This window comes from Dipodomys merriami, unplaced genomic scaffold (genome assembly GCF_024711535.1).
Source record: "Dipodomys merriami isolate MVZ:Mamm:240054 unplaced genomic scaffold, mDipMer1.0.p SCAF_13, whole genome shotgun sequence".
NCBI lineage: Eukaryota > Metazoa > Chordata > Mammalia > Rodentia > Heteromyidae > Dipodomys > Dipodomys merriami.
The window spans coordinates 2009064-2028899 of record NW_027202604.1 but is presented as its reverse complement, the minus strand read 5'-3'; the positions used below and the strand labels follow the sequence as shown (position 1 = coordinate 2028899).

The following is a 19836-nucleotide window of genomic DNA, read 5'->3' as shown; positions in this document are numbered from 1 at the left end:
CCCTTTCTAAAGAAACAAAAGAAAAATTATAGGGAAATTGTGCATTTCCTGTCCTGTCCCCAAAGACAATCTGAAGAACTGATTCAATATGCCAAATTAAGCCATGAGAATTTATCTGTATCTAATAAGGATTAGCAAATGTTATAAACTGACCATGACCTCAACATAATTTATATTCCAACTTCTAAGGCACTGGGTTTAGCATGGTCACATTCCAGCACTGACATAGGAGGATGTGGAAAGCAGTTATGCTGAGTCCTCTGAGAATCCTTATCATGTGCGTGTCATGCAAGAGGATTCTTCTTGTGACAAAAAAAAGGTTTCCTTAAGCAATATCAGCACCCATAGAACCAGAAGCTGGTATCTGATGTTAAAGAACTAACTAGCAAGAGGAGATGCTGGAACTTCTCTTACACTCAACTAACTTGTTCTAGAACAGAAAGCTTGGTCAAGGAACTCATCTCACTTCTGGCTAAAGCTAGGTGTCCACCTGCAACTTGGAATACTCTGGAAACAATCTTGGATCACATATTTGGAGTGAGGGAGATTATAACTCCTAAACCCTGGGCTAGCCAGCTCTGGTTAAGTCTGCTCTATTCCATTTCTCATCCTGATTCGCCAAAAGCACAAAGAGGCAACAGGGACATTTGCTCATAGTATCTGCTATTAAGATAAATCAACAACACTTAAGTGTTTTTGCTTCATAAAAAATAATCCCTTGGAGCTGTCTCTTCCTTCTTTGAAATATCAAATTTTTGTTCCCCTGCCTCACTAAGGATTACATCACTGGAAAGCTCAGGAACTTTACAAACTCTTCCGGGAAGCCAAATCTTATCTTTAAAAGCCTCAGAAGGTCCTGGCCCTAGCAGAACCCTAGGAGTCTGGACATGGAAGACCAGGGCTGGAAGCTATGAACACCCATTTCTCTGGGTCTTTAATGAACTGGGGCTTTCCAAATTAACATTTGTGTTTTTATTCTGCCTATTTTTCTTTTAAGAATAAATCAGAAACTGGCTACTAGAAAAGGAGAATAAATAATCTATTTTCAATACCCTTCAAGTTCTTACTTCCTCGGTCAGAGAACAAGTCAAGTAGACCAGGATTTATTTTGAGAGATTGTCACCAGAAATGGTTTGGGACCAAGATTCCTCCAAGTACAGTGCTACCCCATAGGGAAGATTAAGAAGGTCCCACCTTTGCATTGCAGATCTAAGACCAATACATCCCAAACAGCAGTGTAGCTGTCAGGGCTTTTAAAGACCTTGTCTCAGAAAAGATGCTTCATGATAATGCTTCTCCATGTGGTAGGTAAGAAACTGATATACTCATTTTACAGAAAGGCAAGGTGATCTGCTCATTATTATACACTAGCAAGTGGAAATGAATCAGGATTATACCTACCAAATGAGTAAACTTCAGGGACTTCCTTTATCCTTGTTGCCTTGGAAATCTAGATTCCCCAAATATTCCTTTGGGAAGGAAGATGCAACTACATCATTGTGGGAAAGACAGAAGCTGATAATACTGCTCCTAGGCACAGATGCTGACTTTGCATCCTGGATCATCAACTCTGTGACTTGGTTTCCCCATATACAAAGCAAACATGATGATGGTATCACCTCTCTAAATTTTATTTGTGTGTGTGTGTGTGTGTGTGTGTGTGTGTGTGTGTGTGTGTGTGTGTGTGTGTGTGTGTGTGAAGACTCTTGTTCTTTAACCAAACAACAACATGATGCCTGGCACATCATTTATTCAAGAAATGTTAGCTATGTTAATATTCTACTGAATAATGCATCTGCTCCATTCGACTACAGACAGGAAAGCAGAGCCTTCTCGCTCTTCTTGCTGTCAATCAAGTGTCCCATGTGTTGTGGGTGTGCCTGTACTGGCATCCTCTCACACCACCAAATCACCAATAGGCTTCACCAAGGGTATATTGTTCACTCTGTTTCACAAATGGGGACACCTAGCCTGTGGCAGAGAAGCAAAATGAGGTGCTCAAGGTTTCTCAGAGTGCTGTGGCAAAAGTTGGACTTGAACTCTTATCTCACTGGCCCACTCTCAGGTCCTGGCCTTTCTACTGTCTGCCAGGACTTCCCTGACGAGGTGGATTGCTTGTTGTCTAACTATCACACTTTAAATGGCTGTCACTGGTCTTTAAGCCTCAGAGTTGCCTGACAACAGCAACTTTGTCTGCTTTGTGACCTTCATCTCTCCTTCCTACTCTAGCCTTCAAATGGCTTTGGCATGCTTAGGTCTTCCAGAGCAGCAGACTTTCTGGTTGGCTTCCGAGCTGTGTTGGTGGCCTATGAGAAAGAGGAAATGAAGTAGCCACAAGATGATCAGGTAGTCAGAGGTTTCTGGGCAGAAGAACACCCCTGTATTTTGGCCTTCAAAGTTGCCATTCTTGTGGATTTTTGTTGTTTTCTGGGATGATAACCTTCTCTCCAATCTGAACTTGTAACCTTTTTTGTACAATTGCATTCTCAGACTATGTCAAAGAGCAACAGAATAAAGATTTGCTTTCTGTGTCCAATGGGCATTTCCCAACAGCCATATCAGAGCAGAGCAAAGACAGTACTTTCAGTTGTTGTGTGTGATACACACACATGTGTGTGTATGCTTATACTGTATATACACATATGCACACACATGTATAAATACATATGTGTATATGTACATACATGTGCATGTATACACACCTATGTGTATATTGTGAACACACACACACACACACACACACACACACACACACACACACACACACATATATTTTGCTCTTGTGGGGTTCTGGCTCCCCCACCTTGTCAACTCAGCAACTACACATGGAGAAGTATATTTGAGAACAGCAGATGAGGCCTCTTCCCAAAGAGTGCTCACCCCTCAGCTCCCGTAGTTCTTTGTCCAAATTCTTCTTTATTCTTTATTCTCCTTTATGGTTACTCTATTTAAATCTCCCTTTACAACTACTTCCTTGTTCTCCATTGCATTTATTGTCCTTAATTGTCATCTAGTTGATGAGTTCATTTTTTAACTTGTCCCTCCCACTAGAAAATAATATTCCTCAAAGCAAAATTTTGTGTCTTTTTTTGTTGTTGTTTAGACAAAATAGTATCTCCAATGTCCAGGACAGTATCTTGTAGAACATAGTATATGCTCAATGAATGCCTGCTGAAAAGTGCCACATTTCTCACATTTGTTCATGAAGATCTTCCTCAGCCTTTTGCTCTCTCAGCATACTAACCTGCTATACTACCTAGATTGTGTCTTTAGAATGTACCTACCAGAATCAAAACAAGCAGTTGGACATTTATTGAAACATGTATAAATGTCAAATACATTGGTAGGAAAGAGCTATTTCTATTCTCTCAAATCCTTTAGCAAATATCCATAACTCTAATAATCGAATTGCTAAACATTAATCTTAAGAAAAAAAAACAAAAAATAAAATTAAAATGTTTATCACAGGTTAGATGCTGGTGGCTCATGCCTATGGTCCTAGCTACTGGAGACTGGGATCTGAAGATGAGAGTTCAAAGCTATCCTGGGCAGAAAATTCATTTCCAATTAACTAGGACAATGGTGAGGTAGATCCTGGTCTGCTGGCTCATGCCTATAATCCTAACTGTTCAAGAAGCTGAAAGAATGGCAGTTTGAAGCCAGCCCAGGCAGGAAAGTCCATGAGAATCTGATTTCCAATTAATCATCCAAAACCCAGAAGTGGATCTGTTAGTTAAATGGGAGAATACTAACTTAGTCTTGAGCAAAAAAGCTCATGTACACTGCCCAGGCCCTCAGTTCAAGCTCCAGGACCAGCATTTGAAAAAGTAAACAACAACAACAACAACAACAACATCAGAAGTGGAGGGATAGCTTTAAGTGGCAGAGCATTACTGTGAGTAAAAATGCCAAGAGAGGATATGAGGCCCTGAGTTTAAGCCCCAGAGCTGCTTTAAAAAAAAAAAAAAAAACCAAATGCCAAAACAACCAAACAAAAAATAATGTTCATCACAGTTTGGTTATAAAAATAAAAAAACCAGGAACAAACTGAAATCTCAAGCATAGGGGGATGATAAAATTAATTATGCAATGATAAAAATCATAAACCAAGACTTATGTTTCTAGGACATGAGGAAATATATACAACATTAAATGATTAAAAAGCTAAAAAATCCCTGTAATGTACTATGTCATATAATTGTTCGAATATTTATAAGACCATGGAATGTAAGAAACTGTACATCTTAATGCCAGTTATTTCTGAGTGGTAGGATTATGGGTATTTTAAATTTTTCTTCTTTGTATTTTTGGAGTTTTTATGATGAGCATATATCATTTTATGATAAAAAAGATTTATCTGTATGCTTTTAACTGTGGAAAAGTTCATCTCCATAATAAAGGAGTTTACAAAATTAAATCATGATGGCTTTTTATACAGTTTATAATTATGCAGTAAAACTGAAGAAAAACCAATAAACATGGGAGAGTCTGGAATTTTTAATCTGCCATCAGCTTGCTACAGAAGAATGAAACAGAAGAAAGTGTCTTCCCAAAAAAGAATGTGGAGTCAAATAAGAGCAAAGACAACTGCAGGACACATTCAATTCTGTGTCTGCTGACTGTCTAATCAGAACACAGGAGGATGAAGAATCCTCTTCTTGCATAACTCTTATCTGCAAAAGCCAGCAAAGGACAGACTGGTTTGCACAACAATGCTGGTCCCTGACAACATCAATGTGACGTGAACACAGTTATTCAGGGAGTAGGAAGCAGAAAGGGAGTGAAAAGGGCTTTTCTTCCATTCTGAAGTTCAGCATCAGAAGGACACAAGGGCAGGAAGTCAGGTCTTTTTTCAGTTCATTTGAAATGATAAGGTGAAGACAGCCTGAAAAGACTTTTAATTATAGGAGGAAGGGAAAAGAGGGAAGGAAGGACAGAGAGAAAGGAACCGGGAGAAACCTGTTTTTATATGTTAAATGATGAAAAAGAAAAATGAAAAACTAAAGGACAGGACAAAATTAAAGAAACAAACCCTGCAAACAGATACTTTGAGAATGAAACCCCAAAGATGCCAATACTTCTTAGGAAACAGAGCACACCTGATGGAGGTTGGGCCCCTCCTCCCTCCAGTAGCAGGGGATACCTGGCGATGCAGGAAGAGATAAATCTACCTAGCTCACATACTGTGGCCTCAGGTCATCCAGAGCCAGTTGGGGGCAAGCAAGAAGGACCAGCAGAGAGTACTCAGGATCACAGAATAAGGCCTTCTTCTTATGCTTCTTTTTAGTCCCAGTTTACAAGCAACTTGAGGGCCCCTCATGGGAAGATCATGGAAGTCTTTTGGTTGAGACCCCTGTGGGCTCTTGGCTCTATCCCTCACAGCATTGGGCTTGGCACAGTTCTTGGACATTGGCTCCTGCATCTCTGAAACAGGATTATTAACACTTCATTTTCAGCGTTGTGGTTAGGCTTGAATAAGATAATATATTTTAAAATGTTATTGTTCTATTCTGAAATGTGAGCAGAAAAACTCTGATGAAGAGCAATAACTCACACACATTACACCTGAACAAAAGCCTTCCTGAAGTAATGCCACTCAAAGACCCCCATTCCCACCAAACCACACAGTATAACAGCTGGATTCCTCCTGCACAGAGAGTAAGGGCTCCCTAGCAGCCAACATCTCTGCCCTGGTGGTGGGCTGACTGTTCTCCGAGGTGGTAATGAACTGGTTAAAATTGAGGGGATTTTGAACATGTCTAATCCAATAAGAGGCTCGGTAAAACATGCGTTATCACTTAAAGAATAAATGTTTAAAAATAGAGCACAGATGTGAAATTTGAATAAAAAGAAGGGAGAGAGACAGCCTAGGAGAGACTTTCTTGGCATTTACATGCTAGTCTGTTTTGGTCACTTTCAGTTTAAGCCTGCAGTTCTTTTACGCTCTACCAACCTTAGATACTGCAGAGTGATTCAGATCTTAAATACAAACCTAATAAATCTCTCTGAAACTTAAAAGTCAGACCCATTGAAATGTATTTCTTCTTTTGCTTGTCACTTTTTTGTTGTTGTTTGCTTCCTGTTTTGGCTTTTAGTTGTGTTTGAAGACCAGCTTTGGCTACATAGTACAGGTTTGACCTGGAATTCTCAAATCTCCTGCCTGTTGCTAGGATTTCAGGTATGTGCCACATCTGGCTCCATATCCTATACTTCTAAAAGCTGGAGAACACAATGTAAAGTTTATCTTGTCAAGGGTAATCTTAAAAAGCAGAGTAAATATGTCTTTTTTTTTTCTTCTGTAACTAGTGTATTAAACTCTTTGCTGCTGTGGCAAATACCTAAGAGAAACCATTAAAAGGAATAGGAGTTCTTTTGGTTCATGTTTTCAGAGGTTGAATTCAGTCCATACCTACCACCTCCATTGTTTCTGGGCCCAGAATGAGGTAGATTATGGGAAGGGCATCGTAGAGCAGACTTGCTCACCTCATGGCAGTCATAAAGCTTTAGAAAGGACTGGGGACAAGGTCTGTCTTTGTAGGGACTGCCTCACTGAGCCACCTCCTTTCCCTAGGCCCCACCTCCTACTTTCCACCACCTACCAATAATTCATCATATTATGAATCCACCAGGGGATTAATCCATTAACTAAGAATTCATGATGCAATTACCTCTCAATAGCACCACCAAGTGGAATACAGGCTTTAACACATGAGCCTTTGAGTACAAGGATGGGGGCACCTCATATATAAAACCATAGTAGTAATAGTCATTCTAGGATCCTTAAAAGCTGAAGAGAAAGCATCATGATTTGCACAGGCATTTGTCAAAAAAAGATAGGTTATTAATTGCCAATCACAGAATTGTCTAGTTCTACAAGAAATGTTCTTTGAACCCTTGGGTAAAGAAAGATTTTTAAAAAATTTTCAGTATTACTGTTGTACAAAAAAAAAAAGTCATTTGTACCTTTTTATTGGTGGTAGATAAGGTCCCAATGTTCAAAGACAAAGTCATCTATAGCTAAAGAGTCTCTAACAAATCTCCACTCATGATTAGGGAAAGGAACTGAAGTATTGCTTTTTTTTTCGTGTGTGTGTGTGTGTGTGTGTGTGTGTGTGTGTGTGTGTATGTGTGTGTGTGTGTGTGTGTGTGTGTGTGTGTGTGTGTGTGTGGTGGGGCTTGAGCTCAAGGCTAGTGCTCTACCACTTGAGCCACAGCACCACTTCCAGTTTTCTGAGTGGGTTATTGGAGATAAGAGTCTCACAGACCTTGCTGCCCCGGGCTAGCTTTGAACAGAGATCCTCAGATCTCAGCCTCCTGAGTAGCTAGGATTACAGGTGTGAGCCACCAGGGCCCGGCTCTGAAATAATGTTTTAAAACACTTGGCTTCCACAAAACAAGGCCTTCTGATGACAGACTCAGAAGTTGGTCCATTAGAGTCAGCTTGATGATTTGGGAAGGTTCTTTCTAAGAGGGATTTGAAAAGTAAATGTAACCACTGAGAATGTGTTTCGCCTCCTCTGTCTTTTGTAACACAACTGGCGATCTGGATGGACTTTGAATATTGGGGTTGAGGTACAAGCCTAGGGGAAGAAATGTTTCCAGGCAATGGGAGCAGATTAGCATCATGCCTTAATACAGTGCATTAAGAGGAACTGTAATGACTCCAAGCAGTTTAGGGTTTACCACCTTGAAAACAGCCTGCCCTTAGCCTGAAAGAGAGAGGATCTGAGGTTTTCCTTTTTAAAAGGGGTGTTCTTCAGAGAACACTTCAAAGACATTTTACACTTAAGTAAAAGATAAATAGAGATGTGACTAGATTATAGCAGGGGGACAGGAACGGATTAGCCCAAAGTGAGGCTGTTGTAACAACCAATGCATTTGCATTTCAGCAATTGGATCTGGAGAAAGTCTGCGATGCATTTAAATGCTGGGATCAAATCAAGCCTCTCTGGAACTCAACCAAACACAACAGGAGGCTATGGGAACCCTACTTCACGGAGTTCCTCCGCTGCTGTTTAATTGTGCTCACCTTCTGAACTGGAAAGGGCAATTAAAAGTCATCTACATACCATACAAGGGATGTGTTAGGGGACAGCACAAACCCTTGGTCTCAGGTGGAGGGTAGCTAGCCACCCCCTGGTGTGTTTCTATCTTTCCTCACAGCATGGCTCCATCTCTAGTGTCATAAGATTGAGACTAGGATGTCATCCTTAAGTGTTTCTCCTGAGCACATTCGAACAGTCTCTGCTTTATCCCATGCTTGGCCACGTCGGTCTAGCTAATCCTTGAAGACACTCCTAGTACTTTTAGACAACCCAGGTCAGGGAAGACTCTTCCCAAACACATAGCCCAGGACTTATGCCAACTCCGAGAGAGAAAGAACCAGTGAACTTGTTCATCCTCTCAACTCCTTTCTGATCCTGACTGACCTGCATATTTCCTGGTGCCTGAAAGTAATGCCTAGAACTGGTAGGAAAGGGAAAAGAAAACCAAGTACAATTTATCTCTGATCTCAGAAGTATTTTAACTGGTTCTGAGAAATAAGCTGGTTCTAATTTTCACTAAACAATGGTGTCTGGCCCTCATTTAAAAAGGCATTTTCATCAAGGATGTGCATATCAGTGCTTCAGCAACAGGGAAGCATTTGGGAATAAAGCTTCGGGGGTAGGATTTAGTTTTAAGCTTTCTTCAAAAACACTTTAGCAGCAGGCAAATCCAATGATTTCAGAATTAATTATTCTGAAGTAAGTTCTTTCTCTGAGGGAGGAGAAAGAGAGTTGGGGAGTTGAATCCAAGACACTAAAGAAGACAGTAACTTTTAATAATAATTTCTAGAGCTAGATCCCTTGAGAAAGAACAAAATTTAATTCATTCCCAATTGAGAGCCCCTTCCCAAATTGCATGAATCTGGGTTCCAGATTTATTTTTAAAGAGGTAGAGTAAAAAGAAGTGTGTGCTTTAAAGAAATAGAAACAGGAAGAAAACATAAGTTGGATCTACTTAGATGCCTATTCTATCAAACTATGTTTAATCTTTTTTTTTTAATCCAACAAGGAACAGAAGGACAATCTGTATTCTCTTACCACTAGAAATAACCAAAATGTCAACACCTGAGGAGTGTCAGAAAGATTCATTCATTGTTAGGCATAGCTGGAATTTCTGAGCTTACTTCATATTATCTCGGGCTTTTCTGATAGATGCTTAACAAGAGTTGAGGTATTTCTAGGCAAACTGATTTATGAGATACAAAATTTCAGGGTTGAAATGGAGGAGCTCCTCTCATAACAAGAGTTGTCAGTCACACTGGGAACCAAGTGACATTTCATTCAAGAAAATCTAAGCCATGGGAGGGCATTTAAAGTAGAATAAGGTAAAAGAGACTTGGAGAAAAGGGTCAAATTGGTCACCCTCTCAGAAACTTCAGGCATGGGAATAGGGATCCCTGTAATGGGCCTTGCAGGAAAGGACAGGCCCTTTATCTGGCCACACAGATCTCACTTTCATATCCCTCTTAATGATTGGTAGAGTGTGCTTTGAATATTAAAGTGAATATTACCAACTTAAGTCTTGTCTAAAGTGAAGAGGACAGTAATTAATTACTTTTGATCTTAATGCTTACTATCAGCTTGAAATAGTGCTAGGAATGGGGATAAAAGGTGAATTGGAAAAGTTATGTGACCACATTTTCAGTCTTCATGGAGCTCATAAGCTAACAGGGAAGATAATTATTATTCAAAATCAACACAAAAACATATGCAAAACTTCATCTGGTACAATTACTATAAAGTAGATACACATGTACTACAAAAGGCCAAATTAGAGAATCTCATCTAATTGAGAAAGTCCCAGAAGGCTTCTCTGAAGAAAACATCTTGGGCTGAGACTGAATGGATAAACAGGCATTAACTAGGTGAAGAAAAGAGGAGAAAGTGTTCCAGGCAGATCGAAGGAAGAAAACATAAGGTCAAGAGTACACTGGTTTGAGTATGCCTTTATCCTACTGCCTATGAGAGTCAAGGAAGGCTTTTCTTTTTTTCTTTTTATTTAACATTTAATTTTATTGTCAAGGTGATATAAGATAATGAATACATTTCTTGTACAACGTTGTTACCCCCCTTCCTCATTTTTTCTCCCACTTTTCCTCCCCCCTGAACCCCCGCCCCCAACATTGTAAAGTTCATTTCTAACATAGTGTCTTGTGAGTATGAGTGTAATGGGAGATTTATCTTTAGAAAAGAATTGACTTCTGCTCATTCACATTGGAGAATGGCTGGCCTGGCTGCCATTTATACTTCTTGTAGGCCCAGTCAACCAATGCACAGGCTAATGGTGTTGGAATGACTACTCCTGTCTACCTGAAAGCCTCCTGACAGGAGGCTGTATAGCAGGGAGACTCCAGTGAGTGGCTGAGATGCTCAGAAAGTTTAGGGAGAGCATGTGTCAAAGAGCCCTGCTCCCATACTACCTGAAAATACATTAGATGTAATGGGCAAATTCTGGCATCTCTAACAGAAGTGGCAATGCATCTTCAAAATGGAAGCCAAGCTGCTAAGAGTTCTGGAGGCCAGCGCTTTGTGGGGCAGAGTGGACTTACGAGGGCAGAGTAGCAAAGGAGGAAGCCCTTTTTATTCCCACACTGTGAGGCTAGTGTATTCTGCTTCCTTACTACAGGAAACTTCTATCTCAGAACACACTGCTCTCAGCAGATCCTGTAGGAAAGTCCCTCAAAGCCCATTCCATCCCTTTACGGCTTTGACAACACCTTCTCTCACTCCAGCCACACTAACCTCTCTGCTGCTCGCTAACCATGCTCCTGGCAGAGCCTTTGCACTGGCTGTCCTATCTGCTGGAACATTCTTTCCAGATGGCCCCCTGGCTTCCTCTTCTCTCACCTCCTTCAAGCCTTTGTTCTATGCGTCCTTTCCCCTGGGGTTCTTCATGTCCAGCCTATTTTGAATTGTCACTAGCAACTCAACACCATCCTGACATCCCTGCTCTCCCTTAGCCTGGGCTCTATTTTACTTTTTCTCTACCCTATAATTTACTCTGTTCATTGTTTATTGTTTTTCTTCCATCATTAAAAAGAGGAAAAGGTCTTCATTTAATCTGGGCATTCCAAAAATGCCTAACACTGTCACACAGTAAATACTTGTTGAGTTAAATTCCAGGGAAGCATTTGGTCTCACCAAGCTCCCAATTCCTTTCTCCCTGATACCCCTGCAAGGCAGAGACAAGGCACTGAGGCTGGGTTTCTCTGATGTCATCTCTGAGATATTGGGAATAATCCTTGAAGGGCAATACTGCTTCTGGGAGGTACCCCGAACTATAAGAATGAGTGGTATGCTAGTGCTGAAGTCACTTCATCTCTTAGAGCTTTGGTTTAATCAGTTAAAAAATAATGATGACGCTTTTCTTATTGTGCCAGGAAGAATATCTGTCACAGATGAATTCCCAGCACCCAGTAGAGATCCAGGCATGTAGGAGAAACATAAGAAATTGGCTATGATAATGTTTACAAATGTATACATATATATGTATATATACAAAGCACTTGGCATAAAGTCTGGCAGGTGGTAACTACTCTTTCATATAACAAACGTTCTTTGAGCAATGTTCATTGAGAGTGGACACTCATGACTGACGAGGTACAATTACCATGGCGGCTGCTGAACTATTCCCATTCAGCTACCTGGATGGTATGAGAAATGGAGAGACTTGCTGTATAAGGTCAGTTTAGGAGGCAACTCAAAGAACGTGGTATCTTTCATGAGCCACTTCCCCTTACATTGTGTAAAGAAACTGAACAGAATAGACCCATAGATCTTCCATTCCCACTGGCCTCCTTCCTGAAAGAGTTCTGCTCTGCCAGGTCAGCCATGCAGGTAATGACAACAGGTCTCTATGGGCTTCACATACAAACCAAGCAAAATTTAGTCAGCACTATAGGCTCATTTCAGAATGAGCTAGGAGCTGGGATCTAGGACTTCTGATGTGTATGTACATTCACTGCTCCCCAAACGCTTGAGCTTTAAGAGAGGAGAGCTAGCAAGGTTGGGAATCAGCATATGTCTGTTTTTCCCACCACAGGTCGAGCTCAATGGGCTGTAACTGTAACCCTAGGTATGTGGGAAAGTAATTATGAAATTAAAAAAACAACAACTATCTCTGAGGACCAGGAGTGCTATTAATTAGCAGTGGTAGTAGAAGAGCATACACACACACACACACACACACACACACACACACACACACACACACACACACACACACACACACACACACACAGAGTGCATACCTGTTACATGATAGGCATGTCCAAAGCATTTTGCATAACCTTTTACTTCAGGAAAAAACAAAACAGCAACAAAAACAGCAACCCTACTTTGCATCAGGTTATCAGCCAAGGTGCAGATGGAGAAAGAAATGTGTCTGTGATCACATAGCAAGTGCTAGAAACAAGATTCAACCCAAGTATTCCCACTCTGGATGTTGTTTATAAAATCCCTTCAGGATTGTTTGGGAAAGAGTCTTCAAACATCGTGGTATGCATGTACAAACTGTGAAGCCATAGCAAGGTCTGGTTGTCTCTGATGGCTCCTTCTCTGTAGGCGTTTGGGTATGAGTTGATGTATGCAAAGGCTTTAGACCCATGCCTAGTGCATGGTGAGAACTCTCATTACCTTTGATGTGATACAATTGCTTAGCTAAAGGACTCCAGACAGAGGTCACTCTTTATGGTTGGGGTTTTGAGCATCTTCAGGTTTTGAAACAGTGTTGCTTGTAACTCTGAATTACTTCCTGAACTTGCCAGGGAACCTGGGAGTGAGGTAGATTGTCTGAAGCTCTTAACTGGCCACTTACAAGTTGTTGGATTTTAGGCTCTGAGCCTCAGTTATGCTCCCACCAAAAGAGAGATAATCTTGGTCCTGCACTGCAGGCCCGCTGTGGCAGCAGCTGGAGGACAAAAATCCCTGAGGGATCTTGGAGACAAGGTCTTGCCCACAGTAAATACTTGACAATAGGGAATTACTTTTACAGGCAATTACCCATTATTCTTAGTATCATTATCAGTTGTGATAAGGATACTTAAATTCATGAGATATTTCTTGCTCTTTGCTGATAACTTGTGAGGAAACTTTCAAACCTTAACTAAGGAGTCCATTCAATCCTTTGGCTCCTCTTTTGCTACAACAACCCTTCAGAACCTGCCTCAGCCCAAGAGAGAACATAACTCTGCTGGGATTTCCTAAATGTGCCCCATAATATGCAAACTGAATCTGTCACAAAGAGTGAGGCCTTTGTGCAATTTCCCAGGAGCAAACTAAAGGCCTTCACTCAATCCTTACCAGCATCTAGGAATGTATTTTCCTGATGTAGAGAAAGAAAAATTGCAGCTTTTAAAAAAATTGCTTAATGAGAAAAGTAGAGGGACATATGGGAAGAAAAGTAAGAGAGAAAGAGAAAAAATAATTCATGGTGATCGGCAGTAATGCCTCTGGCTGCTCAGTTTTGCAGCCCAACAGGCTTGGGAGCATTGACAAATCTCCATGGCAAATCATGATATGAGGTTGGTGTCTATGGTCTAAGATTTTATGGCTACCAAGCATTAGAAATCTTTCAAAAAAGGTGAAGGCCAAGATAGGATGTAGTTCTTATTTACCCCCACCCTACCCCTACGGTGGGGGCGAGTAGCTCCTTAACAGCTGACTGACCTGAGACCTTTGGATCATGTATGCATCGTAGCTGGACCCGTGGTACTTGGTCGTAATATCTGGGCTGTAGCCAGCATCACAAGTGCATGGTATATTCGAGCTCGGGGGCTGTTTCCTAGGTCTATAAACCTGTGGGAGAAAGCTACAATGGTTAGGTGTAGGAGCGGAGGGTGCAGGGGGCACAGGGAAGGAATTAGGGGAAAGCAAAGAAAGAGGTTCATCTTCACTGTCTGTGGCCAAGTGGGTGGAAAACCCAGTGTTGAAGGTGCACAGCTCCAAACAAAGAGGTCAGATGTAAGCGGTCCCCAGTCCCCAGGGGCCAGCGATAGCAAAGCATGGCACTCTATGGAATGACCCCAGTGTTTGGCAGTGACTGAGACCCTCCCTCTGTGCGGACAGGGTACCCAGGCATGGTTGTGGTCTCTCTCTGTCTTTCAGTAAGATGACCCCATGAGAAAAGGACTCTGGTTCAAGGTCAAAGATGCCTTTACTTCTTGGCTTCTTTGCAAAAGGAGGGGACATAACTCCATATAAATATACTCAGCACAGATCACCTTAGCAGGCACACAGCCAGTCCTGGGTGCTGAAATCAATGTGGATACTCTACAGGGTAACTGTGTTACTCAGAGAGTTTTGGAGCCACACATGGCCCTAGCTAAGATGTGGCAGCCACCGTATGAAGTCACAGACGCTAAGTGTTTTTGTAATGCAGTAATGAGTACTATTAGCAGGTTGCATTTCAGCTACTTCCAGAAAACCCTCCAAAAAGCAAAGAACTTTCTATATGAGTTAAGATTATACCTCTCTTTCCACTTCCCTTAAAACAAGTACAATGGCCTAATAAGGAGGAAACAATGCCAGATCATGGGGCGCAAAAAAAAAAATGCTGATTAAAAATATAGGCTGAATAAGGGCTGGGAAGTCTCTAAGCCTGGCCTTGGTAGTACCAGAGGCAGGGAGATGCTCCTCAGCCTAAAGTTTCCAGTCGAAGAACAAAGTTGGAAGTATAGAAAGAAACCTAAAGAACTGGATGAGGGAAGTCATTTACACAAGTGAGCAAGATAGAAGATAACAGGTCCAACAGGAAAGAAAGTGTCCAGAATTTAATTGGGAGCTTGGAGGGTTTAACCAGAAGTCAAAGTCCACTGGAAGGTAGAGAGCAGAGAGCTATTTCTGGGGAGATGATGCTAATATAAAAGAAAGGAAAACAGTGCTGGTTGCAAACCCAGGCCCAGCCAACATGCGCATAAACACAGAGAAGCAATAAAATGGTGTTCCAGCAATAACTCGGGCATTTATGCTCCTACCTGTTTGGAGATGCTTCAGCCTGCAGGATAGACATGGGAAAATGAAGAGTGGCTAAACCCAGAGAAAGCACCGAGGCCCCAAACCCAGCAAGACACAGCTTTCGTGCAGAAGATCCCACCTGCTGCTTTAACTGATGCACTAGTCGATCTTTCTCCCGCTTGAGTGCCATGACTTCTTCCTGAGTCTTTTTCTTCTTAGAGGCAGACAGTTCCAGCAAAGCAATGTTTGCATCCTTCTCACTGATAGCGGCAAGCAGTGCTTCCTGTCTGGTGAAAACAAAAAACAATTGGGATTTTTAGTGGGAATTTGCCACAAATTATTAGCTCTATGGGAAGAAACTACAAATGTTTAGCATAAACTACCCATTTAACTCTCAGAATAGAGAAAGTAGTTTGAGTCAGAATCACTGAGATCTAAATACTGTGTCCTCTAAGAGAGGATCTTTCAATGGCTTCATAGACCCAGCTATAAATTATAAGAAGGGTAAATCTGAGCATTCATTTTTAAGACACTTCAGTCTATCATGTACCCATCCACCCATTTGCCAATAAATTCTAAGTTTCCAAGGAAACCCAACAAAACTGGCAGCAATTTCAGTATCAAGTATTATTACTTTTTTCAAGAGCCATTTTTCCCCTCTGGGCAGGCAGAGTTATTTACAGGTCCATTTTCAATTCAATTAGTAAATGCTAACCTTGTTCTCTTCTCATAAGCTTGGACTTTGGCAGAGCTCCTCATCCTCCAGACTTGTGCTTCTCTCCTCTCTAGAGAGGCTCTCTCTAGTAGCTCTCTCTTAGAATGGTTCCCCATCTACCACCTTATATTCCAGTCAAGGGTCTGTATATCACACTAATTTTTTTCCACAGCACTATCTTTTGACCATCCATTTTCCAGCTTTTCAAAGAGCTCTGAGCACATAGTGGATGCTCAAAAAATGCGGGTTCAACTAATAGTTAAGTTCATATTTTACTTTTTCCAAAAAGTTAAAAACAGCACTAGCCTTCCTCTCACATTTTCTCTCTGGCAGCACTGGGGTTTGAATTCAGGGCCATGCACCTATTAGGCAAGGACTTTATTATCACTTGAGCCACTGCACCAGCCTCTACTTACACTGGCAATCTTCACTTTATGGCTGGGCTGGCCTAGACTGTTGCTCTCCTACTCATGCTTCCCTGAATTCCTGGATAACAGGCATGTGCCACTGTTCCCAGCATTTTTTTTTCTTCTCCTGGGCTGGCTTCAAATTGAAGCTCCTGATCTCTGCCTCTCAAGTTGCTAGAGTTACAGATTTGAGCCACTGTTCCAGAGATCTTCTTACTTTTAAAAAATGAGAATGCTTTGCTTTCTTCCTTTTTTTTTATTATCACTGACTATTCAAAGGTTACCTCCTTCCACCTTGAGAATCTAACTAAGCTTGTGGACACATTTGCCACACATTTTAGCCTAGGATCTTCTGGGGATACTTTTTGAAGTAGACATGCCTTACTTGGGTGTGTTTCTTAAGTCTTCCTCTATTCCAACCAAAGGTAGCAAGTCACTGGGGAAGCATTCTAGGTACTTCAGACGACCTGAGAGTTCCAGCCTCTCCACTGGTTACTTTCTGTGAATACAAGTTTCCTGCCCTAAAGCCTGCTCATGATCTTGTGTTGCTTTTTCTTTAATCCTCATCACCAGACCAGGTTCCCTCCAGATGTTTGGACAAGGTGGTCATTATTTGAATCTCAAATACTCCCCCTTCCCACTGCAGGGATTTATATGAACTTTTCTGGGCCCCACTAATGCCTGGCAGTAAGAGCTTCTGTCTGAGGCGCAGGCAGATGTGTGAGCAGCACAATGTGTCAGGAAATATCTCCACTTTCCAAAAGAAAAACAGGACAGTCTGCACTACCACCAGCAGCATTAATATCCAGCTTCACAGGACTGTCTCCTTCTGGATAACATCTTGAGATGGCAGACTGCTGGCTGCTCCTATGTAGTACGTACTTGTAGAGGCCATACAGAAGATGCTGTACAGACTTCAAATCAGGGCAAGCCCATTTGTGACCTGCTGAACACTTACTAGAACACACAAGGCTACTGCGGTATTTTACCCTCTTTTCTCCAAGCTGAAATGTCTAAATGATGCTTTGTTTCATGGAAAACCCTTAAAAGAGCAATCAGAGGAATTCCTGTCACATCTCTACACTTGGCCCTCTATAGCTGTGTGCAGCCATTTTAAATGCTGATAAAGAAATCGTAATGGCATAAGAAAACATTTATGTTTGCTAAGAAAATACATTTTTATAGTCAAAGACATTGTTTCCTTCCCTGAGATCCTTCCAGGGTAGTGTATAGTGACCAATGTTGAAAAAACAGGCAGTATCTCCCCTCAGATCAAAGGGCAGAGCTGTTCAATGCCCTACGTAGTACAGTCTTCTTCAAAAAATACTCCATTTCCCTAAGGTCAGGTTGCTCTCTTGTAATGCTCTCAACTGCATAATCATGTTCTTCTGGTCTCCACAAGAGTTGCAGGGAGAGGAATTGATATATATTCAAACACATCCATTCTATGCTTGCTATAAGCTATAAAAATGTAAGTCTCCTGTAACTTTCCTGAACCCATAACTAAGGTGAGTTAACTTATTACGTGTCAATAGGAAAAGTCTCAAACCCTGCATAGTGCTTAGCATGAAAGTATATATTCAATAAAGATCCCAAAGAAAACATTCTTCATTGGGGAAAACTGGAAAGAAGTACAGTAAAATGATAAATGTCATCCTATCTCTGTGGTGGAAGGAATGGGATCAGCTTTATTTTTTTTCTACTCACATTTTTCTTTTATTTCTTCTCACAAAAACATAGTAAGCATAAACAATTAAACATTATAAGCAAAGTTTTTTAGTCATCAAGTAAACTGTAGGTTCATGCTTCAAAAGCTTAGCAGATGTGGAATGTGCTCACCTAGGTTACTTATGTTCTGTGTACTTTTCTCATTCTTTATACTTAGGTGCACACACATTTTCACATGTATATAATGTCTGATAAAATCTATATCCACTGCTATTTGATAAACTTCATGAATCTCTTAACAAGACTTCTTGTGCCTACTTTTGGCCCTTTTAACCCATTTTTCTCTTCTAGATAAAAATTTGATGTTCCATAGCTTTACTATTAATCATTATCATCAACCCAAAGAATAATTACCAGCTCCCTTTTCCCTATCAGACTATATATAATTTGGGCTTCTATGAATTTAACACTTAAGTTTTCCTTTTATGATATAATAGGAGATCCAAATTATTTATTATCATTATTCTTTGAAGTGCTGGAGATCAAAATTAGGGCCTTGTGCATGCTAAGCAAGTGTTCTATCACTGACCTTTATCCCCAGGAACAATCAACTAATTTTTACTTTTTATTTCACTATTAGAGGAAAAAAGGATCAATTTCCAACTCTTTATAAATATTATTGACAAATAAGCTCCAAATCAATTATTTTCAATTATTGTATCTCAAAACACACATAAAGTTCTATTTATAAAAGTATACTTAAGGCCAGGTCCTGGTGGCTCATGCTTGTAATTCTAGCTACTCAGGAGGCTGAAATCAAAGCCAGCCATGGCAGGAAAGTCAGTGAGACTCTTATTTTCAATTAACCACCAGAAAACTGGAAGTGGAGCTGTGGCTCAAAGTGGTAGAGTATACTAGCCTTGAGCAAAAGAGTTCAGGGATAATGCCCAAGTCCTGAGTTTAAGCACCATGTCTGACAAAAAAGAAAAATATAGCCACTTACTAACATTAATATTAACACAACAATCTATTTTGTTTTATATAACTTTTTTATGTTGCACGTTTTGCCTTTTATCTCAGTTTTGCTTTAGGATAACAAATCTGTTTCATATACAACATTATACAGTTAGAGAACTCTAAATAAAATTAGATCACATCTTGAAACCTTCATTTAAGCATTGCCCCAAACTAATGATGATTTCATTAAAAAATATCTTGACTAAAATCAACATTTAATAAGTGTAATCTATTTAAAATCAAAGAAAACAATGGTATAAACTAAAAGAATATGAATATTTTGCATTTTAGGATATTTGGAAAGGTATGTGAAGGTTAGTCCATATCTGGTGTATATATTTTTATAGAGATTCCAGGCTAGGCCAACCTTTAGTTCTAGGTTGCAATCCACTCCTTATAAAGAGGATACATTTTTGTTAATTATTTAAAGACTATGAGATAAATTTGTATACTTATGGGTTTTCACCATTTTTGCCTTCAGATTCAGGGTGGGTTTTTTTTTGAGAATGAACAATAGTAAACATAAGTTTTTTCAGAGTAACTTTATCTTGCCAGCTTATATTATACTTTAATAGTTCTTGGGAGTCAATTTACTGAGATATCAACATAGAGCACTTAATGAAAAATACATCACTAGAAATACACAATGGCCTGTTTTGAGAAATTGGTCAGCACTAAAATAGATGAGGAGGCTTAAATTAAGAATTTCAGTTCCCTAGGGCCTGGGGAAATTTGGTTTAGCCATTCAAAAATTGAGAGAAATGGAACATTTGCAGTTGTGATGCACTTTTCAAAAAAGTTAGTGAATATACTAGCAACAAAATACTTGGACTTTGAAAACACAAAAACCTCTTAGGATTTTCCTTATTAAATATATTAGATTTCAGGTGAGATTTATCTTGCTTTAAAAATTGTAACTCCCTCATCAATCTGAGAAAATTTCCCAGAAGTTTGAAATCACTTTCAGTACTTAATCCGCCCTTTGTGCCACTTAACAGACAGCGGAAGACTTGTATATAAATGCATCCTT

The 19836-nt window shown here is 40.3% G+C and overlaps 1 protein-coding gene across 18 annotated transcripts in view; it reads right to left on the bottom strand.

The window, feature by feature from the left end:
• Erc2 (ELKS/RAB6-interacting/CAST family member 2) overlaps positions 1-19836 on the bottom strand; it is a 1008017-nt gene that overhangs the window by 217765 nt on the left and 770416 nt on the right. For 12 of the 18 annotated variants that reach the window (XR_011371144.1, XR_011371143.1, XR_011371142.1 and 9 more), the window contains 2 exons: positions 15139-15286; positions 13713-13841 (listed from right to left, as the gene is read on the bottom strand). Coding sequence is in view for 15 of the 18 variants with exons in the window: in XM_070018479.1 (XP_069874580.1) it covers positions 13713-13841; positions 15139-15286 (277 nt within the window). In the remaining 3 variants the exon portion in view is untranslated. The remainder of the gene's footprint in view (positions 1-13712; positions 13842-15138; positions 15287-19836) is intronic. The other 6 variants (XM_070018488.1, XM_070018489.1, XM_070018495.1 and 3 more) reach the window with 1 other exon arrangement.